This window comes from Lycorma delicatula, chromosome 10 (assembly GCF_047948215.1).
Source record: "Lycorma delicatula isolate Av1 chromosome 10, ASM4794821v1, whole genome shotgun sequence".
Taxonomy (NCBI): Eukaryota; Metazoa; Arthropoda; class Insecta; order Hemiptera; family Fulgoridae; genus Lycorma; species Lycorma delicatula.
The window spans coordinates 102,401,977-102,426,595 of NC_134464.1; the positions used below are offsets into that span (position 1 = coordinate 102,401,977).

The following is a 24,619-nucleotide window of genomic DNA, read 5'->3' on the forward strand; positions in this document are numbered from 1 at the left end:
ATAGATTATATCAACTAAATAAATATTAAATATCTGCTCGCGACAAAATCATCCATAAAAATGGGTGTAATTTATTTAAAATTTAAAGTTGAAGCGGAAGAGAATTTTAAGCCTAATACAGTCGCATATTGTTTATTAATTTACAATAATATAGTTAGTTATATACTCTCTCCCTTGATGAGCACTGTGATAAAGCAACAGTAATAGGTTAAAGGTGGCAGATAATTTAATAATATTTTTTTTTTTTTTCAATTTTTAATGATATAAAGCTAATGATTGATATTAAATAGAGATCAATATCTATCAATAGAGATATTATAATATCTATCTAAACCAATACTAACAAATAATTATTATTTTATTTAAAGAATAATTGACAGCTGACATCATGTTATAAGAGACAGGATTTCCCTGGGATTCCCCATGATGTCATCAACAGTCTATAGTAAATGTTCATTAAATAACAAACTATAACGAATAAGATAGGACCTCATGTAGCATCTAAAGCATATGTTTTACTATGAATTTTTCACTAAATTATGTATTTCAAAATGTAAATTTACGTGATCACACATTCATCATTGAAAATAGCTGTTCATTAATGTAGTCGTGAAACACACGTGAGGTTTAAACTTCAGTAGCTTTGTTGGTTCTTTGTTCTAATTTTGGACTCATCTCAAACCCATGTATCCTATGTATTTTGAAGTAAATGTACTCTTTCAGTGTGAAAATTTAACTACAAAGAGGGGGTAATCTTGGAAAACATAGCGTGAGTGAGGTTCTGCCTCAACTTGGACTCAAGGGGTTAAAGTCAAGGGATTAAACCTCATGTTTTCATACTAGTATTCTGTCTGTCTGTCTGTCTCGCTCTCTCTCTCTCTCTCTCTCCCTCGCTCTCTCAATCTCTCTGTGTGTGTCTGCGCGCGCGCACTATAATAGTAATAAATTTTAATAAGTAATATAAAATATATACTAAGATAATTTTAGTATTTCTTAAGGACATAAATAAGGAAATGTCTAACACTTAGTTTATAAGATACTTCTATTATGAGGAAATACTGTGTTCCCTCTGGGATCTACCTTGAGTAATTAAAGATCAGTAGGCAGAGTTTGTTAAATTACACACTTTAGAAATTTTTTTTTTGATAACAACTTAGTAACTGTTGCTTTAAAAAATATAATCGTTTATCAACTCAATTTGTGGGTTACAACATACTGTTCCATAGGCAATATGAACAGAAAACCAAGTGATCTTTGATTAAACACAAATTTTTGTCCGAACACAAAGGCAAAAGGTAAAAAAAAACAACACAAGAAAGAATAAACGTAAATACTATTTCTTTATATTTATTTTAAAATAATCAAATGTACAAAAATACATAAAATACATTAAGAAATTTATATCACACAATAATTATCTTACATTAAAAAAACTTACCATTAAAAGAAAATACATAGTAAAAAAGGTATATGCATAACTTACAGAAAAAATACATTTGATTACAAAAATAATACAGCCTATTTTAAAAATAAAATAGTAAATACACAAATATCAAACATCAACAAATGACTAAAACATTTTTAATATGGCAACAACACATATTTTAATAAATTAATAAAAAAAAAACAAAAAAACTGGTGTTTATAAAATAGAATCTTTTTTCAAAGATAAAAAAGACTTCATCTAGCTTACAAGATTACTTAAACATTTTTATATCAAATCAAATTTTATGAATGAATTCGTAAAATAGGAAATGTTTTCAGTAAAATTCATAACGGGTAATAGTAATAACATTTATACAATATAATACAAAAAAAAATTTAAATATTTACTTAGTCTTAATTTGATCCATTGTAATAACTATTTTTTATTAAATAATACAAAAATTAATTTTCACTTTAATCTGTATTTTTGTAGTTTGTAATATAACTACGAGTCTATTAAAATTAAAATAAACATGATATGTATACATACTATTAATTGGTATAACTCACAAACATCACCGAAATCTCTGCCACCTAGAAAAAAATATTTAACATTTTATTATAGTATAGCTTCAACAAGAAAATATTTTATATTTTATTCTGGGTGGACAAAAATTTATTGTGAGTGCAAAATTAAATATAATGCTTAATAATTAAAAACAATAAAAATATTAACTTACAATCCTGTGATAAATGTTAGTAAACCTGATGATTAATGGTACAAGCTAGTACTTGTTTTGAATTTTAATGGTTTTTTTTTTATAGGACATATCTACTAAACTGATAAACAGAAATTCATATCATACATTTTCTGACACACACATTATTTTCTGAAGTAAAAATCTAAATATTATAACTTAAGAATTAATTACCTACTGATGTAATGTTTCTACATTCATTATGTATATTTAGAGACTACTTTTAAACTTTGTAGCCATATTATAACAATATTAAATACTAGAAATAGGACATATTAATAGTACATAATGACATATTAATACTAGAAAGCCACAAAGTAAAGATAATGTAAAAAAAAATCTATTTTCACTAAAACGTAAAAATATTTATATTACAAACTATGTAAATATAATATGGTATGTATCAGTTATGTTTAAATTATATTTGCTATTAATAACTACTACTAACATTTTTCACAAACCAAAATTATATTTTAGAGTTTGAAGGACATGGTTTTATAAATTTCCTTCAAATAATTCAGAAAACTCTCTTTTGTAACAATTGCAAGTTAAAATTCCAAAAGTTCGAATTTCCACTGTTCTAAAATAATTTTCTGAAAAACTTTACTTGTAAAAAATTACTGTACAAGTTATAATTGTAAAATATAAAATTCATGTACATTAAAATATCATGGCAAAATTAATGGCATAGATTAATTTCTCATACAAGTAGCATACGAGGACTGTAAATAAAATAATGAGACTAGTTTTTTTTTGGCAGTCAAAGTGGCAACACTGTAAAGTTACTAATAAACTTATGGTTATATGAACAGCTGATTTATATTACGTATTAATATTTTTAGTCTATTATTGCCATCTTAGACATAAACAAAATTTTTGTGAAACGAGTTTTTGTTGTGCATTACAAAAATGAGTGATACTAATTATGAGCAACATTGTGCAATCAAGTTTTGTGTTAAACTCTGTGAGAATGCTACTGAAACTCTTTCACAACTGAAAAGGGCGTATGGAGATGACGCTCTGCCATGAGCCCAAGTTTTTAGGGGGTTTAAAGCATTTTCAGATGGCCAGGAATCAGTTGAAGATGATCCATGCTCTGAAAGACCATTAATGTCAAAAAGTGATGACAATGTTGAGCGAATCAGAGAATTGATACGGTACGACCGGCAATTAGCTGTCAGAATGATTACAGAAAAATTTAATTTACCACAGTACATTAAATTTTGATAAATGAATTTGACATGAAAAAAGTTTGTGCAAAATTGGTCCCACAAAACCTCACTGCTGAACAGAAAAACAACAGGGTGGAAATGTGCCGCGACCTTCCAGGGCAAATTGAAACTGATCCTGATTTTCTAAAAAAAAATGTTATTACTGATGACAAATCTCATATATTTGAGTACGATCCAGAAACAAAATGTCAAAGCAAGGAGTGGCACACTTCAAACTCACTACATCCCAAAAAAGCAAAAATGAGCAAATAAAAAATCAGAACCATGCTAATTTGTTTCTTCTTTAGTAATGGCATTGTCAATAAGTAGTTTTTGCCTACAGGACAGACTGTAAATGAATATGTTTACCTAGAAATTCTTGAAAGACTGTGGAAAAGAGTTGCCATCAAAGGATCTGCATTTAATGCACCTTGTCATGTTGCACTCTCAGTTAATGAGTTTTTGGCAAAGAAAAACATTCCTGTAATTCCTCAACCACCTTATTCACCTGACTTGAGTCCCTGCCACTTTTTCCTGTAACCGACTTTAAAAAAAACACCTCAAAGGATGGCATTTTGGAACAGTAGAAAACATTAAAAATAATGTAACCAACCATCTGAAGGATATTCCGGTTTCTGAGTTTCAACACAGCTATGAAGAGTGGGAATACCGTTTGAAGTGTTGTGTGGCTTCCCAAGGGAACTATTTCGAAGGTGATAAGAGTCCATATATAATTGAACTGTAAATAATAAGTTTTCCTGAACCAGTCTCATTACTTTATTTACAAATTTCGTATTACATAAAAATAAATGCTTTAAGTTGTGAATGAAGTCAGTAACAATAAAGAATTAAATTACAAAGAAATTTAAGAATGAATACGTGGAAAGAAATAAGTAATGATAAGTGGAAAGACAAAAAAATAATTTTGAGTTATAAGACAACAAAATTATTAACAATGATAAAAAATGGTGAGCTTGAAACTGGGAATGTTAATAAGGAGAACATCCAGATGTCAAAATACAATGATTAAATTCTTATTTTCAATATGTTTACTATCTGTAACACTGAAAATAAAATGTGATATAAAATTCTGGCACTGTTGTGATTTGAATTCCTCCAATGAAAGTCAGCTTGAACAATTTATATTAAATTATATCTCACAAATAACAATACACAAATCCAGGGATGGGTTTATATAATGTTTTTTTTTGTTTTTTTAGGAAATCTGAGCTTGTATTTTGCCTGATCTTTATTTCGAGAGGAAAACTAAGTTTTCAATAAATATTGTTGAACAATAATGTACTGCTTTCATCCTCAGTAAAAAATCCCCAATTATCTGAATGGTTGTGAACAGGATGGTGTCTGCTACCTGGACAGACTTTTATACAGGGCTGTTTTCTTGGTATTGCAGTTCCTCTCTTTTTAGATTATACTTTCTCATTATCCATCCCTTTTCCTAATCCATGATCCATTCTTCCCAATAAGGGTCCTGTGGGTGTAGATAAGATACTAAGTCCATGCTGAGGTTGTAAAGACTTGTAGAGCCACTGTGATCTGACGAGAGATGACTGTTTTCTGACCAGTGGCTGAACAATACATCTAATGGCTGAAGTGCCTGATGGGTAAATCCAGGACTCCTAATCCCTCCTAAAATACAAATACAGATCTGATAGAGGGCTATAGAGAAGTAGCTCAATAAATTGAAACAAAACTTAAATCTCTGATATTTTAATAAGAATTACACTAATATATAGATTAGATATAGACAAACTTTACATAGGTACAAAATGTTTTTTATAAATGATATTATTTATGACAAAATTACTTCATTAGATGAACATTTTATTTCAATTGTCACCCTGAACCTATACCAGGATTGAAATTCATCAGCATGGCAAGGTCATTTACACAATACTACTTTCTTTCTGATCTCTTTCATCATATCAATAATTTCTCCTCTACTGTGGTCTTTTTTTACATCCTGAAATGATTACTTTTAATACCTGCTTGTTTTATTTCACAATTCCTGTTTCAAAAATACAACCCACTCACAACATCTAATTTAAATTCAACTAAATTTCACAATTTTCTTCACATCTGTGTTCGTTTCTTGATTTTTAACTTAAGTACTTCATAAGTTACTTCCTAATTTATAATATAATTATTCTACTTATAAAAAAAAATTACTTGGAATTATATCTTATGTTGTAGAATGTAATATTATTTTTATACCAGGTGATATTTAAGTATGGAAACATCTTTATACTGCATACCTGAAAGTTAATTGGAGATAGAAAGAAAAGGGGTTCTACACAATTAAAAAAAACTGCATTGTGGTGGGTTTTTAATTTTTATCTGCCACATTGAATCAAATTTAATTCTTTTAAATAGCACGGTGGATGAACACATGATTTCAATTTAAAATTTTACAAGAAAAACAATGTTTTTCTGTTAATGCCTTCATTATCAAATTAAAAGCATTCAAATCTCCAATGACAGAAAAATCGTGTTAACTATAAAACAAGGTAAAATAGCATTTTACATTTATAATACATACAATAACAAAGTTTAAACAGTGCTATAATATTGATGATAATAATAAACAATTACTAATAATTCACAACAAATTAAACGACTATATCAACTGATATTATTTTCTAAATAAAAATTAACTTCCAGTGATAATAGCAGCTGACATTTGTTACTTATCATAAATGAAACAAATCAGCAGGAAATACTTTTTACTTAAAAAATATATTACATATTTAGTTGAGTAAATCAGCTGTTAATTTATAACAAAATGGTTTGTATTACATTGAAATAATGCGACTTATTAACTCCTCACATCACCTTTTTACTTAAACATACTTGCTTGTGATGTAAAATTTGATAGAACTAGTAAAAATTAAGTTGTAGGCCTACCTACGGTTCAAATTTGATGTTTGGTGAAAGTTTTATTATTAGTTTCCTTGTTCATTTATTTACGTTTATTAAATATTAAACAAATAACAATGCCTTCTTTAAGTGAAACCAAACGAATAACTCTATTGATGATGTACAGGTATAATGACAGAGTTCAGCCTTTACAAGAGGTAGGTGATTGATTTAATAATAGATTTCCAAACAGAGAACAAATAAGTAAATCGACTGTGATCAAGACAGTACAGTGATTTGAAGAAACTGGTACTGTAAAAAATTGTTCTTGCAACAGAAGACAAAGAACCAACACAACTGATGCAAAGTCATTAGATGAATGCAGACCTTTGTGAATTCTCATTCATCGATTGGGAAAGCTGTTGTCCAACATGATATCAGTTATTTTTCAGTTCAAAAAAATTCTTAATACAAATAAATATCACCCTTATAAGCTACTTGGAATTATGAATTATACTCATTGCAACTTTGAATGCTTATAAGTATATAACAAAGGCATTAACAGAAAAATGAATTTCACCATCATTTTTCTAGTAAAATTTTAAATCAAAAACATGTTTCATATAGCTTCTATTTAAAAAAATTAAGTTTGATTTAATACAGCAGATAAAAATTAAAAAACCCACCATAATGCAGACTGTATGAAACTATATGAACCCTCCAAATACCTCTCAGCCTCCTTCTTTTTGCCTCCAAATATCTCTCAGTTATGCAGTATAAAGCTGTTTCCATACTTAAATATCTCCCGGTATACGTATCTTTAAAATTAACATATCTTATCAGTTCTAGTTATTGATAAAATCCTGTTTCACATACTGTAAATCTGGTATGACAGATATTTTATTACATGTGATTTACACAATCAATATACATATGATAATGAAAATTAAAATATTGAATGCAGTAGCTAGTTTAATATCTCCAGGTCACCTGAAAAATAATAATTTTGTTTACAGTACTGATATCATTTATTCACACATATGTTGTTACATAGTTTCATCATTATTCATGCTCAATTTTAAATATCTGATGCAATAAATTATAATTAACATTAACTTTTATTCAATACGTATAATAAATATTAACTTTTTATCAACTGAATCTAAAAATTAAAATTATTAGGCATATAATTTGTAAAACACATTAACAAAACGTGTATTAATATTTTATCAAATATTATGTACCACTAAAACTGCAATAATAATTTATTTCAGTTGTGTTACAACATTTAATGGTTCAGGTGTATCTACACCTTATGAACATAGGTTAATTACCTATATTGTACACATTTATTATGTTACCTTTTATTCAGTTCAGTCACACCTAGTTTTTTGGTTGGTTTTTAATAGTTCTGTTGTAATTACTTTTCTTTATCAAAAAGTTAAACAAATGAAACTCTACAGCAATTAATGATTTACATACAGAAAATGACAAAAGGAGTATAAACAGATCAATCAAGGTTGACTTCTAAAAATGTGATCAAGGCTATAATTCGAACATTATACGTAATTTTCAAAAATGTGTAAAAGTTAAATATTTTAGGTAGAAAGTTGTAAATAGAACAATATACAAATCTTAGAAAGATTAGAAATTCTTGTAGCAAAGAATATTTTTATTATTTCATTTATGTTTAATTATTAAATTAAAAATAAGCTGTTACATTTTTATAAACATTTTTTTTTTAAATAATACATTTTATTCTATAAATTTCATAATTTGTGTTTTAACAACCTTTTTATTTTACACATAATAATAAATATATTCAGAATTTAATAAATTTAATTTATTAATTTAATCAGAATTTAATGACTGATTATTCCAATCATATAAAAAAACACACACACACACACACACACACACACACACATACATACACAGACAGACAGACAGAGAGAGAGAGTGTGATGGGGAGGATAATTTTTAAGTAAATTATTTTTAACTATTTACCCATGATGTAATGGAGACGGTACATGCATTTGGGGTAAGAGGTTGTGTGTGTGTGTGTGTGTGTGTATGTCTGTTACCATTTTTGCCAAAAACTACTGGACAGATTTCAATGTGGTTTTTTGCAATACATAGGTGTCACTTCAGAGCAGGTTCTTAGACATGTTTTACAGTTATAGGCTATCAAGGGGCACTGAAGTAGATGTGTTTCTCTAAAACGGTCGGGTCAATTTTAATGCAATTTTTTTCAGAATGATATATCTAAAAAAAAACTGGTACTTACGTATTAACGCCACTGCAGCTACAGCTTTATTTAAAAACAAAGTAGTCAATCGGATTTCGGTGGAAAATGGGCCGATATAGAGTTTAACATAGATTCAAAACAGTCTCTTTATTAATTTTAATATATTTATTTTATAAATATAGTTTAACCAAACTTAACCTACGCTCGCTTCGCTCGCTAACCTTGACTAATTAACACCGTAATTTTTTGAGTATTTATTTAATAAATTCAGTAATTATTGCAATTATTTATTATTTAATAATTACTGAATTTATTAAATAAATACTCAAATAATTACGGTGTTAATTAGTCAAGGTTAGCGAGCATAGCGAGCATAGGTTAAGTTTGGTTAAATTATATTTATAAATTAAATAAATATAAATAACCATTTCTTAAAATTAATAAAGAGACTCAATAAAATAAATACTTAATTTTAAATAAAGCTGTAGCTGCGGTGGCGTTAATACGTAAGTACCAAAAAACGTCTCAGTTATGTCAAGAAACACAGGTAAATTTTTTGTTGACTAATCGAGTAGTTTTTTGCCCATGATGGAACGGAAACAGTGTATGCATTTGGGGTAAGAGATTTTGTATACGTGTGTGTTACCATTTTCTTCAAAAACTACTGGACCAGTTTTTATGCGGTTTATGCATTACATAGGTATCACCTCAGAGCAGGTTTTTAGATTAGTTTTACAGTTATAGGCCAACAGGGGGTGCTGCAATAGAAGTGTTTCTAAAACAGGTCAATTTTGATGCGGTTTTCTGCATTGCATAGGTATCACCACAGAGCAGGTTCTTAGATTAGTTTTATAGTTACAAGCTACCAGGGGGCGCTGTAATAGATATGTTTCTTCAAAAACTGCTTCGTGGGTTTTTAACATTTTTAATTTTATCACTAAAAAAATTTTAATTCTATCAAGACAAAATTTTATCACTTGTTCTTTTTAGTTTAACCTAACTTGACGTGTTAGTGAAATCTGCTTAATGAGATATTTTTCATTGTTCTACCCTTGCTTAATTGGGCTTTTTGGGGCAAAATGGTAACAAGTTATTTCTGGTTTTTCACAAAAAAAAATATAGCTATAGCAAAAAATTAACTTAGCACACCTACAGTAAAAACATTTATCCATAAACACAAAAATACAATACTACAATACAGTTATAAAGCCGGAAGCCACATATGCAGCAGAAATACTCTTCCATCTGAACGAACAATCAAAGACCAACAGACTACAGAAAATCAAAAGAAGAAATTGGAAAAACCTGCATCAGTAAAAAGTACCAGGAAAGCCGGTTGGTGGTGCATCATTCCCAACAAAGTTATGTACAAAGAGTCTGAATCCATCACTGATACCTGGCCTAAGAGGAAACTAGGATTCTTTGGACACATCATGAGGATGCAAGATTTGAGACTTCTGAAACAGTTGGTACAGCACAACCAACTTGAAAAACACCAAGACAGGATGCAGATAGATAAGAGAAATAAGAGAGGATCTGAAAGAAGTTGGCCTTACGCCAGAAGACACCACAGACAAGATAAAATTAAATTAAAAAATACTCGCTTCACACTCACAACACAGACATTTTCAACAACAGAAAGAGTATGGAGATCAGAACGTGTGAAAAAGTACTGGGAGCACTGCAAGGTCTGAACAGTCCCTTTGATGAGACTTGGATAATGGACTGATTAAAGTGATCCTATACAGTGATAAAAGATGAAAAAAAACTAAATGTTAAATAAGTGTGGAAAAAATTAATTCATTTAATTAGTACCATTAAAAAAGTTATAATTTTACTTAATATTGGTAACAATATTATGTACATTAGATGTCACTACTATAATACAGTTAGATACCTGGCACAGGTCACAAATCACTCCCAAAAATGAGAATCATTCCATGCCAGGCATAATAAGGAAAAGTAAAGAGTGAAGTTGTTCCTGTCATTTTCTTCACTGTGCTAAACATACATTTACATATCAGCATGCCAAGGATTGAAATGAGTCATATTCAGTTCTACAAACAACATTTGTTCTGTTAGGACTGGCTGTCCGGTACCCTTGCTTAATTGGGCTTTTTGGGGCAAAATGGTAACAAGTTATTTCTGGTTTTTTTTTAATATTTTGTTAAGAAAATATCTATTTCAATTAGGAATGATTATTTTTGAAAAAATATATGTTTGCTTTAATAAGGTGAGAAATAAAAAAAATAAAATTAAAAATTTTAAAAACCACAACTAAACAACTGTGATATTATTTTTAAGACAATAAAATTTAAGATTTTGATTAACCATCGTGCATAACTGTGATGATAAATAATGCTTATCTATGCAATCGACAGGTGACACATGACGGTCAATCAAAATCTTAAATTTTATTGTCTTAAAAACAATATCACAATGTCACAGAGGATTATAAGGTAAAAATACTGTTATTTAATTATTTCATGTTTTTAAGGTAGTCGTATGTTTTTTAAAATTTTAAAATTTTATTTTTCATGTTTTTAAGGTTTTATTTTTAAAAATACGTTTAATTAATTAGAAAAGTATCTAAAATCTACCTGATGTAATGATCTACATGATGTAATCAAAATCTTATCATCCTATGCCTATACATTAAGTTTTTTATGCAAAAATATTTAAAAACACGGTTTTTTAAGTATATGTTTGAAGACATGAATACACAAAAACTATTAATGACAATAATTACATTGTGTTCAAGAATGCTAAGCATTTATTAATTGATTAAAAAAGAGAAGAAAAAGATTCATTTCTTTTTACCATTTTGCAAACGAGGTTCCATATTTGGGAATTCACAGTGGTTAGATTATGTACAGTGAAACATTGAGAATTTTTCTTCCTTTGCACAAAGAAATATAAACAGTGTGAACACACAAAAAAAGGGTTGTTGCCTATGTAGTACTATAACAGACACTAAAATTAAAGAAAAGAATCAAAGTTTGGTAGAGAAAAATATAAATACTTGATTAACTTTTCATTGGATACCTAGTATAAGAGCAACATAGGATGCAAGCAGAGAAAATAGATGCAATGCCAATAAATGATGCGATGGCAAGAACACATAACTGGATCCAAGTTATACCAGCACGACTGACGACTGGAGCACATCTCTGTAAAAAAAAAAGAAAAGAAAACAATATATAATTATTCTACAACATGGCATTAAACATTTTAATAAAAAGCAAGTATACTGCAGAATTGGGGTATGCATATCCACTGTTAGGTGGATATACTAAGAGTATTGACTATTATTCTAATTACATTATTAGTAGAATAATATCTGAAGTGTTTTATGTGTTTATAATTATATTACTTATAAATATGTCTCTTTTTTGTTTCTTCTGGGCGATATCATCATCCAGAAATTATTATGTCAAATCGTATTAGAAGATGAGCTGAATTTGCCCAGAATTTACATGTAAAAATAACTTTCTAAAAATTCAAATATTTCATCAACATACTGACTGACCACTGTGCCAAATAACAAAAACAACCAACAAACACAGTAACAGAACTTGAAAAACTAATACCAAAAGTTAACTTTCGCGGTATCCTGCACCATCAGTCGGTACAAAATTATAAAAATACATCAATAAAAACAAAAATTAATGAATAAAAGTCAAATATTATGAAACATAAACTTCAAACCAGAACAACAGAAGACTTGAACAACATAAATCAATGCCAACTGGAATGATAATAAATTTAAAACATCACGCAACTATGTACGTAAACAATGTTGCCCACTGTTACAATCCACTACGTCCTTAATAAAATCATCATCTTCAAAAACGATCTGATGAATCATTTCATACTTTTGTTTAAGTTTATAAATATAATACTTTTCAAGTGTACCCATTCTTCTACTGCTATTACAAATTTCCAAAATTTCTAAATTATTTTTACAATCAGTAACACTATGCCCTCACAACAACAAATAGTCGGCCATATTAGATACACCTCTCTTTCCATTTCTGTAAGCATTGTAATGTTACATAAACCTCAATTTGTAAAAGTGTTAGTTTTACCAATATAAATTTTATTGCATTCATTACATTTAATTTTATACATTCCACTTAAATCCTCTCCATTACTTTATTACTATTATTATTATTATTACTTAAATATTTTATATGGTTGTTTAGTTTGTAAGCTTTTTTACATTTATCTTTATCATAAATATCAGTAATTTTGTCTATTATTTTATTTGTATAACTGTATTTTAAGAAAAAACTATTACTAATCTCTGTGCTATTTTCTTGTTGCAGTTGTGTAAAACTATCACGGTACTTAATTCTCTGCTTTCAATATATTTTATCTATACCTCCAACATCAAAACCATTAAATACTGCTATTTGTTTTATTACATACATTTCATTTTTAAGTTTATCATTGTTCCTTGTATAATGTACAGCCCTAAGCTCTCTAAACATCAGATTTTTACATATATTTTTTTGTGACCATGGGTGATTTTCTTTTCTATTTCACACGTAAACTTTAAATTATCATTATAGTTATTAAGTTTATTCATAATGAACAAATGTTCATTATTTATAACTGAATTATATATAACCAAAATATCATGTACATATCTCATCCATAATAGCACTTAATATGTCATAAATTAAATAATTGCAGAAATAGGTGAACCCATAGGTAAACCTTTTGTTAGTGAATAACAGTTGTTCTCACATATATAGGATAGAGAAGAAGGATTAAAGCCATGATTGACTCAAGCTTCACGTGCTCTCCTTAAGGGGAATAATCGGAAATAATAATAGTAATAATAATAATAAATATATATAAAGTAAAAAATATCACTTATTTGAAATAATAATAATTTAATTTATATAACAATGAAAACAATTTTGGGGGTCGTATAAATTTTGTTAAATATTTTATTTCTACTTATTCACTTGTAATTATTTTTATTTTTGAAGCAATGTTAGGATAAAATTAAATATTGTCAAAGTAAACATCAGTTCTGATTTCTTTTGTTTGATTTTGGGTTCACAAATGTCTTTACTTGCTTTATTTGGTCTTTGGTTTCGCACTTTGGTAAATGAATTATAATTTAATAATTTTCTGTTTACAAAATATATAATTAATTATTATAATATTATTAATTTAACCATTTATAATTGGATCTTGGCTAAAATGCAATAATATTTACAGTTAATGAAATAAATAAATTATAATACAGAGTTGTTTAAATTCTTATTTAATTCATTTGTTTAAATTCTTATTCACATCAAGAAAAAAATTGTTTAATTAATCTCCAAAAATAACCATCTTTGATTAAAATTATTGCTCAGAAAATGCCAAATAATGGCAGAAACTGCTTATCCTAAATGAACATGGGCTACAAAAAAACAATTACTAACTGGATACTAAATATGGTAAATATTTAGAATTGTTTTTCATTTCACAAAATGAGTAAATGTTGATCTGTATTAAAAAGTATGGATTTTTTTTGTATTTTGGAAAAAATTGCTTACAATAGAATTAAATTGTTTACAATAGTAGAATTGTGGTCACTTGGAAGTAAAAAGGTTTACCTAGTAAACAGTCTAATCCTAGATAGTAGGCACTTCAATTCTAATCTGATAAGGCTAGATTTTTACCATTATTATGAAGCAAGTTATTTCAAAACTGAAAAATATAATATAAAAACTGTATAAAATGTTTCACTAGTTAAAAGAAAAAAGTTATATTAATAATCACAGAGAAAAAAATGCTTACAAAATGTATATGGCTGATTGAAAATACACATATGCACATCTTTAGAAAGACAGACAAACAAACCTAGTTCAAATTTCAAAATGAGTCCAAGAAGAGTCACAAAAAAATAAATTATGGAAATTAAGGATGCAATTTTCAAGCATAACAGTATGTTACATAACGTTTTTTAATGCAAATTGTATACAGATTGGATATTAGTCAAGCAATAAAAAGCTTACATATTATCACATTAATTAATAAAAAGCTTTAAACAAAGTACTTACCTCAACTGACTGAACACTATATTTATTGTAAATATTGTCCAATTTTGGATTTTCTTTTAATAATGATTCCATTTCTTTGATATCATATCCTTGAGATCCAACTAATTGGAAACATGAACTAAAAAAAAAAATCGAATAAAGTGCTGTTAATATATAATTTAAATATTAATATAAAATATAGCATAATGAAGTATTATCTCATGATCTATATACCCAAAAACATTTAAAATAATCAGTTCTAATAAATTATGAAACAGATTCTTATACATTATCTTAAAAAGAAGCTAAAATCTTCAGTTTTTTCAGACAGATTCATAAATGATCAAAATGTCCACCTTTGCAGGTATCTATATGGTACATCATTTTATCCTGTATACTTTTTAGACATTTTTTTCTGGTCAATTCATATCTATCGGTCAATTCATGTCTATCACCAGTAAAAAAATTTGAAATTTCATAAGATCAGCTGGGAGTGAGCATACAAAAAATATAACCTTCGTAAAGCCCTTAAAAAAATTGGTGTAAAATTCAGTATATCAGGATAGCCACTACGATTACACCTCACCATCGTGACCTGTCTATTCTATCCAAAACTATGGGAAAACTTCCCGTAGAAGTTTTCATGAGACAGCATTGCATCTTATTATGGTAATGGGATGCATATTATCTTGTAATGATAATCCCTATAATTATCTAAAGTGTCAGCCAACTTTTCAACATGTCCAAATACGTTGTTTCTATGATAGTACACTGCAAAGAAATATGACCTTATAACTTGATCATTGAAACAGGAAAAACAATTCAGTTTAGATAGATTTACATATGTTCAGTAACTATGTGGTGATTTCCAGTCTATTTTCAGTCTATATTTGCACATTGTATAGATTTACAGTCTTACATGCATGAGAAGTAGTTTCATCACAAAACACAGGTGTGATTCCATTTAACTGTTAATCTCAAATTTATATGATGAACTAATGCAGAAATGAAGTTGCACTTCTTTATCACTGATGCTGAGAGCCCGCACCAGCTTTCCAATCTCTTTTGAAGAATATAAAAAATTATTGGTAATGAGCTTGTAAATATAGTGAAACTATAAGGTGTACAAGTTTTTTTTTCTTTGAGATGACAGGAATCATCTGCTTTTGGTCATTTTGCTTATGAGAATTGAAATTTGTAGCAAATGAAAAAAAACCATGCCTGACTGGAATTCAAATCCAAAACCTCCAGATGAAGGGCTGAGGGTTTGTCTAAAATGATCCACAATCTCTTCACTTGACTTTGGACATTCTGGCCTAGAAATGACACAAATTCTAAAAATGTTCACTCCACTTTATGATCCATCTGTTCAGGGGATCCTGAAATTTTATTCAAAATCATTACTGCACTTCACAATGGATATAATTCATTCTAGCAAATAGAATTTTTCCCCACTGATTCAGTGCAATCTTTGATTGTATTCTGACTTAACATGAAACCACAGCAACTTCTTGTGTAGTTTACTTAGCTGTAATTTATAAACCTTACCTTTATTTTCATGTAACACAATAAACTATTTGCATTAAAATTTATGAATGACAATAGTTTAAAATACTTCACGGAATAATGAATATCTAATAGTTCACACCAATCAATTAAATAAGTCAGTTTTTTTTAAAGTGAATGCATAAACAATAAAACCACTTTTAGCAAGATTTCAATGCAAAACAAGCATACTGATTATCTGTTAACATTTTTTGTAATCCAGCTGAAAGACATCATCAGTTTTTTTTTATAAAGGCATGTATGCTTAACAGTACAAGCAACTTTTACAGAAAGTTATTATACTATATGTTATCTACAATGCTACAACATGAAAAGATGATTCAACATCAATATGTTGATTGCAATTTCAATGTTGTTATAGCAATCAACAAGAAAACAATAGAATTATTATTATTTATACCTCTGTATATTAATCTGGTGAATGCAATACATTTTGTTAATTTTCAATTACATTTTTTCAACTTAGAAATTCAATATTAAATATATCAGTAAATTTTTTAAAATGTTATAAAAAAAAATTACCTTGTACTACTAAAATCTAAACTTCCATCTTGTTTAGAATGAAACTGAGTATCATAGATATTTAAACTTCCACCTAATGCTAGAGCTTTTTCAACATCATGACGAAATTCTAATAAATTTTGTCTAACATCAGCCGGTGGCCTACTGAATACAAATTTTAATAAACCTCTTTCACGAACAACAAATACCTGAAAAAAGTAACTACTAAATAAAAATAAAAAAGAAACAAGCATATAATGATATTAACAAGGCTTTATACATTATCTTGGAAGCATTAAATTCAAAAGAAGTACAGCATCCAATGAAGTGTCAGAAAATGCAATTTTATTTATTTTTGTTTATATTTATAACGGCAGGAATTTATCTGCAAATAATTTATTAAGATATAAGATATACTGATTAAATGAAAAATAAAAAAAAAAAAATATTATGTTCTATAATTTAATGATTTAATAACAAATTCAATTCAATTTATTCAGGTGTTCAAATGTTACATGATACACCTCTATAAATAGAGTGAATCAGTTAATAATACAAAAGACTGGACTCCAGAAGTCAGTTGTGTTATCTGATACTGCAATCCCCAATCATATTTCATAAAATATGTTTTAAAATTAAAATTACACTCATTCTTTGTACTTTTCACTAATACTAATGTAAGTTCACTATATTATAAATGTGAATTTGTTTATTTTTAATACATTCCCATATCAGATTTATAAAGCTGAAGTACTTATAAATTATATAAAGGGTAAATTATAATTACATTTAACATTACTAATTTTGAGATGGTAACACTGCTTATGTGGATTGTGAGAGGAGTCACTGACAGTGATGGTTAGATACAATGGATCTTTGGTCCATGTAGAAGAGTATGTTTTGTGTGGAACAGTTCATGTTAAGCAAGTCAATCGTATCTATGCAGCAAGAGTTTCAAAACATTTGGTAATATTTTTTGCACCTTTAAGGAAAATAGTCAATCAATAAGTGTCAGTAAAGTGAAAATGGATCTGTCCATGATAAAGTTTACACTTGTTGAAACACTGGTTGGTCACCTGAAATATCAAGAATGTGAGAAGCTTTGGAAAAGAGTCCAAGTCAATCAATGTGATTGCATTCCCCAACTATTGAATTTGTCAGACAGAAATATATAAAAACTTTTTACACACTAATTTGCATTTTCACTCGTATACACAGCAAATCATCCAGAAATTAACTGCTGCATACAAAGTTTTACATGTTCATTGTTACCAAAAGATGGGGCAGTGCTATCACATGCATGATGATCTCAAGAGGACACTCATCATGATTGATGAGGCAATATTCTTCCTCCACAGCTCGGTAAAAAAACAAAACTTCTGATACTGGACAGTCCTGAAATATTTCAGAATGGTAGAATGAAGATACATAATAAAAAGTATTCGAGGAGACCTTCAATCATCATCAAAGGCTTGAAAAAGGCATTGATAATGAAACAAAAAATCATCACCATGTCTGACTGGAACAGAATATTCTGATTAGAATGAAACACTATTCAAATCAATATCAGTAGCATCAAAACATTTCTGGACTGGTTTGGTAATGTGCCAACAGATGACTACATAGGTTTAAGTGAGCAGTAAGCTTACGCTCTAAACTTTATAATGCAGTGTGCCAAGTGACATTGATGCATTTACATTAGAAGATGTTAAACTGGTGTATTTATGACCAAGTGTGTGTGATAGTCTGCAATTAACCATAGTTAGAAATTGGAACAAGGAGCCAATATGAAGTTTTGCATTAAGCCAAGAAAATTGTCTACAGACATTCAATTTGCTTTTCCAAGCTTATAGCAATGAGCCAATGAGTTGCACAAAATCTTTTGATTGACACACACATTTCAAAAGCAGAACATCTCTGGAGTACAATGAGCAATTCTTAAGACTAGCATTGTCCCTGAAAATGAGGAAAAAATTCTCAGAGAATTCGTCCCCCTGAGTCAGACTATCAATAAATAATTTTATTGCCATGTTCTAAGAAATTTGATGGAGAAAATTTCATGAAAGCAACCAGATCTGTCGCATGTGAAGAACTGGATTCACAATGACAATGCACCCTGTCACCTAGCACTCCATTTTCATAATCTTCTCATAAAGAACAACATGTTATCGCTTCCACACCCAACTCACTCAGCAGACTTCTTCCTTTTACCAAAAGTGATGCAGCTGAAAGGTAGTCACTTTTCATTGGTGCATTATTGCACAGGGTGACTACTTTGAAGAGGATGGTGTTCAAACTTAGATTTAAGGAGCTTTTACCATAACCTTTTGATACCACCTTGTATTATAGCTGAAATACAGTAAATAAGTGATGATTAATTATTAATTTATACACATGTTATACATACCTTTATAGTAGCGTAAGAATGTTCTTGACTATTATTAGCAAATATTCTAAGGATAAAATGTCCATCAGAAAATGGTGTCATATGCGTAGCTGTATGCAATTCTCCAGTTATACTGTCTAATGAAAATTGCGTACCATTAAAAAGTGGTGATAAAGGACGACTAAACTGCGTAGATTCTAAATGATATGTTACAGGTGCTGCATCAGCGTCGATATCAGTAGCTAATAAGGTCAACAATAATGTGTCAACTGGAACATTAATGCGAACACCTGTAAAACGTAAGAATTTATAAGATAATCATAAATCTGAAATGAATTAACCTAATAAATGCATAAAATGGGAAAATTTTGTCATTTAAGGCTGTTTTTTATCTCCAACTATATAAAGTGGATACATTAAAAGTATCTACAGTTTTAAGAATTATTTCCTTAACTTTTCTCATAGTTTCTGTCTGAACCTAACAGTTTCTATGTGGTGGAAAAAAAACAAATTTGAAAATATGCTTATATTGCCAGATTCCATATTCTCCGTGAAGATGTAATTGAACAGTTTGTAATTCAGCGAGATATTTTCACAAATTCATATTCTAAGGATGGATAAGAGTTTTCTTTAGAAGAATCTGTTGTTCTTGTATGGTTCTAAAAAAAAAGTGGTCTGTAGTTCTTGATTTTAAAAAAAATGATTTGTGAAGCAAATATTTAAATTAGCCAATGGAAAACAGTCGATCATTAATGTAATACGCTGCTTTAATCCAGAGTAAAAATACCCAATTCCCAGCTGGGGAACTGTAGGCAGGTAAAGGACATCTCCTTCCTGGATGGGCCATGAAGCTCTCACTTATATTGTTTTGTTTGATCATTTTGAGATCCCCTCCATGTAGAGATCATTATATCATATGAATAAATTTTAAAATTTTATTCATATGACTTTCCCAAGTTTCTAAGTCATCAAATACAACTTTGCTGAATCAGGTTCTGTGGACTGTTGTGTCCAATGTAAGTGTTCCATAGCTCATTAACCAGGATTTATTGTAATTAAAACCCAAAAACAGAATGGTTAACAACAAACATTTATGAAAAGTCAACAGTGCTAAAAAAAAATGATCCAACCAGGCCTGGAAATGTTAACTGCTCATACAGGAAGGCAAACACTCACTCTCTGTGCCACCTTGTTGTACAGGTGCTTATCAGGTAAATCTGGGCTTTCCTCTTAATAAAATATAATAAATAAATTCCAGGACCCAACAATTTTTTTGAATTAGTTTTTGATCATATTATTAGAATAAGAATTTTAATAACAAACCAATTTGGATAATTTAAAATGACTTTAACACATGAACCATCTAAAAGAAGCTTCAGTGTAATAAATTTGACTTTAGAGAATTCAGATTTTCATTCTTGATTTTATTATTTCTCAACAGAAAGTATGGTTTTTAATCTTAATGTAATATATAAAGTTAGACTTGGATAAAGGAAAAGAATGACGAGGATAAAATAAATTCACTTATATTAAAAATTAAACCTGCTCAATAAACATTATGTAAAAATGAGAATTTAGAGTACTGGATATTGTCAAAAGCCTGATAATTTTTTTTTGGATACTGTTTTTTTATTTTATTGCGATATTAAAAGCTTACCTGTTTTAAAAATATTAACCATCAGAAACAAGAAATTATACAAATTAAAAAAATTTTGGAGTCCCATGTTAAAAATTTCTGAATTTTTCAGGTTGCCAAAAAGTGAGGTAAGTAGATTTGTTACGAAAGAGGAAAAACAAGATACAATTCTCTCTATCGGAATAGTTTGGTAGTGAAGTTAAATTTTAAACTTTACCAAAATAAAATAGACAAAAAAAGATAGTATGAAAGTTTTCTTTACAAACATAAAAACAAAAAAAATGTTCACTGAGATAAGAGTCTTAAAAATAACATTACACAAATTAAGCAATAGATAAATTCAAATTCAGGATGACTATTTTTAAATACAACTAAAAACTATACACACAAACCAACTCACTTAAAAAAAATCTGCATTTAGGCAAAAGCAAACTCAATTGAAAAAATAAATAAAGAATAAAAACTCAATTTAAAAGAATTACTCAATAATAAAACTAAATAATATTTACCAATAGTAATGTTGTTATCGGTAAACTGCGGTAAATTATCATCTACATCGACAACTTTGATGCGTATTTGTCTCTCACTTGGATCCTTGTATGAAAAAAAAAATTATTAAATAAATAACTAGTGCAAGGTATGTTTTTTAACTTACAGGGCCTAATAATCAATGCAAATTGATAACAGAAGGATTTTTATATTACATGCAAATTAAGACCTTTAGGCTAGCTGTTATTTTTTTTCTGTTTGATCCTGGTTTAATGCAAGTGTAAATAAATTATAATTAATTCAACAATAAACAATCTCATTTGGTTCATTCATGAAACAAAATGACAGAGCATAGAAAATAAATTAACACAACACATTTGAACAATACAAACATGCTAATTTCATAAAAACATGCTCATATATTAAATAAACATCTGCTTAAGCAAGCTTAAACATGTCTGCTTAAGCCGTGCTAATTTAATGGTGAGCATGATTTGTACATATTGTAATTTTTCCTTAAATTTGTTGGTTCTAGTGAAGACATTTTTTTTAAGTACTATTTAATGATGTAGAAAATAAAGAAATAATGTTTTATTGTGCTAATTGTGATAATTTAATAAATAACTTCTCTGTAGAAACAGTTTTCCTATATATTCGTATTTTGATTTATAACTGAGTTGTGCCATTGATTCTTTTGTAATTTGTTATCGTTATCGAATTGAATCTTGGTCTAATGAGTAAAACAAAAACTGAACAATCAATAGATAATATTAGAAGGATTTGCATGTAGTTTTAAAGAATTAATATATATATATATATATATATACATAAATACAAAATTGATTCTTCAAGTACAGAAACATATACATTAAATAAGATGACACCTTATATTTTCATATCTTTACAAAAACATTTTCGTGGAAACCCACATTTTCAGTTATAATTTATTTTAACTGTTTATATCAAATTACATTTCACACTCAAATAAATTCAAATTTATCAAGGTAAATATAAAATTTTTATTTTAAAAATTAAAAATAAATTAAAGAAATTAAAAATTAAAAACTACATTTATAAAATATGACACCAAATTTAGTAAAAATTAAAATAAATAAATAACTAGGATAAAATACATAATGTAACCTGGCCAGCCAATGTAACAGTATTGTATGGATTTCAATTAAATTAAATTGGATTATACATTATCATTATTTGGTCAAATGTAGCCACCTACTGCAACCTTTATAATTGTGTCATCTTCATATTCTGTTTGTAGATTCATCAATTTGAATTTCCTTTTATATTTATATATACAAAATTTTTCCAAAAAGTGTAAACATTTATTACTTGTATTATTATTAACTATATTTCTTGATTTTTAATATTCAAACAAATTTCAAAATATTGGAAAATAATAAAAGATTATTAATTATTGGAAAATAATTTCCAAGAGAATAATTTGAAGGAATTTTAGTGGAAAAGAGATATTTATAAATTCATCTATCTTATTTATTAAGTACTCCCTAAAAACTTAATACATAAAATTACTGATAAACGCATAATTAAAAAATGTAGACATGTATAAAATATTTAAATCATACTTATAAATATGAGACAGTCCAAAAGTAAGGATTGATGACTTATAAATAGCAACACTGATTGGTTTATGCATGCGCAGTAGCTTTAAGTGGTCTGTTGGGCATGCAACCACCACATTACCATCATCTTATATTTACCACATATTTTTTGCCTTTGTGAGACAATGTGTTAAAATGAGTTCTGTATCAACATATCCTGCCAGTTGTGATGTTCGATCAGTGATTAGATTTCTAATCGCAAGAGGACATACAGCTGCTGAAATTCACCATTGATTGTGTGAAACACTGTATTTACCGCAATGAATGAAGGAAAATCGAGGCAACTGTGTCATTGAATGGTGACAATAAACAGAGAAGCAGCAGGCCTAGTGTCTGAACTGAGGATCTCATTAAACATGTGAATGCAAATGTGAGAAAAAAATTGTAGCAATTTTTCCAAAAGTTTCAAAGACAACATTGTAGAAAATTGTGACTACCACTCAAGACTATAGTAAACTTGTGCATGATGGATGCTGAAAATGTTGAAAAGTGCTAACAAATACCAAAGAATAACATCGGCATGTGCTTTTCTCAACCATTTTAATCAAGAGGGAGAGAAATTTTTTTCCCGTATTGTCACTGTTCATGAAACGTGGATTTTGTATGACAATAATGAGATGAAACAACAATCCATGCAGTGAAGTCATTTCAGTTCATTTAATAGGAAAAAATTCAAATAAGCCAAGTCTTGAAGGAAAATCATGACAACTATATTCTGGAATCAAAAAGGTGTACTTTTGGTTGACTTCATGGAACCTGGAACATCCATCACATCACTATTCTATTGTGAAACACTTTCTAAAACTGCATCAAGCCAATCAACCGATGACAGGGAATACTGAGGTCGACTGTTGTTCTTCACAATAATGCACGTCCGCAAGTGACTGCATGAACAATAGAAACAATTAAAAAATTTGGATAGGAGATTTTTGATTATCCCCGTCACAGTCATTATCTTGTGCCCAGTGACTATCATATCTTACTACACCTCAAAAACTGGCTTGCATCTCAACAATTCAAGGAAAGTGGAGTGACAAAATCTCGGTGCAAAGGTTGCTACAATCCCAGGCCGCAGAAGTGGGTTTGAAAAAGATTGTTTTTACGATATCAAAAGCGTTTGGAACAAAATGGTGATTATGTAGAAAGATAAAGTAAATATAAGTATTAGAAACCATTAACAGATTTTTCATTTTTTCAACTGTTCTCATTTTCCTACCGATCGACCCTTACTTTTGAAACGCACCTTGAAATATTTTTGTTTAATTTTCCTTACTGACCATCTTAGAAAAAAAATTTTTAAATGAAATATTTCTTTACAATAAAATCACCTACTACTACTCACTTGTCTATTATATTGTTTACGTAAACTAAGAGGTTGAGCAGATAACTTAAAGCATTTAACTGTAATTAAATGTTCAGAAGAAGTTTCACGATCTATTCGATTTGCAACACTGATGACTGCTTGATTGTTAGATGTACGATTTAATGAAAACAAGCCGTCTTCATTTCCATCTGAAAATGAAATTTTTGTTTAATAACAATATAAATAATCATTTCCTCATAAAAGAAATCATTTTAATAAGACTCAGTAATTTACGTTAACTGGTAGGAACTACAGGAAAGTCAATGCTACTTTCTTTTAACCACAATAAAAGCAGAAATTTTTTTTAAAAAAAGGTTACACGGAAAAAAATAACAATGCCAAGTAATATTTCATATTGAAGACTTTATGTAATAATATTTTAATAAAGTATCAAACATTTTAATACATAAAACAAAATCTGCTAGAAAAAAAACTTCTGCTAGATATTTTCCAGATTTATGAAATCATAATGATGTGGCAG

The 24,619-nt window shown here is 28.5% G+C and overlaps 1 protein-coding gene across 6 annotated transcripts in view; it reads right to left on the reverse strand.

Moving 5' to 3' along the window:
• Nucleotides 1-1,327: 1,327 nt before the first annotated feature.
• LOC142331738 (cadherin-87A-like) overlaps nt 1,328-24,619 on the reverse strand; it is a 218,044-nt gene continuing 194,752 nt past the window's right edge. For 2 of the 6 annotated variants that reach the window (XM_075377792.1, XM_075377790.1), the window contains 7 exons: nt 24,118-24,287; nt 21,159-21,243; nt 19,035-19,303; nt 16,649-16,836; nt 14,582-14,699; nt 11,562-11,686; nt 1,328-2,019 (listed from right to left, as the gene is read on the reverse strand). In XM_075377792.1, coding sequence (XP_075233907.1) covers nt 2,001-2,019; nt 11,562-11,686; nt 14,582-14,699; nt 16,649-16,836; nt 19,035-19,303; nt 21,159-21,243; nt 24,118-24,287 — 974 coding nt within the window. In that variant the 3' untranslated portion in view covers nt 1,328-2,000. Of the gene's footprint in view, nt 5,042-7,144; nt 7,259-11,561; nt 11,687-14,581; nt 14,700-16,648; nt 16,837-19,034; nt 19,304-21,158; nt 21,244-24,117; nt 24,288-24,619 lie in introns of all 6 variants that reach the window. The other 4 variants (XR_012758076.1, XR_012758075.1, XR_012758077.1 and 1 more) reach the window with 4 other exon arrangements.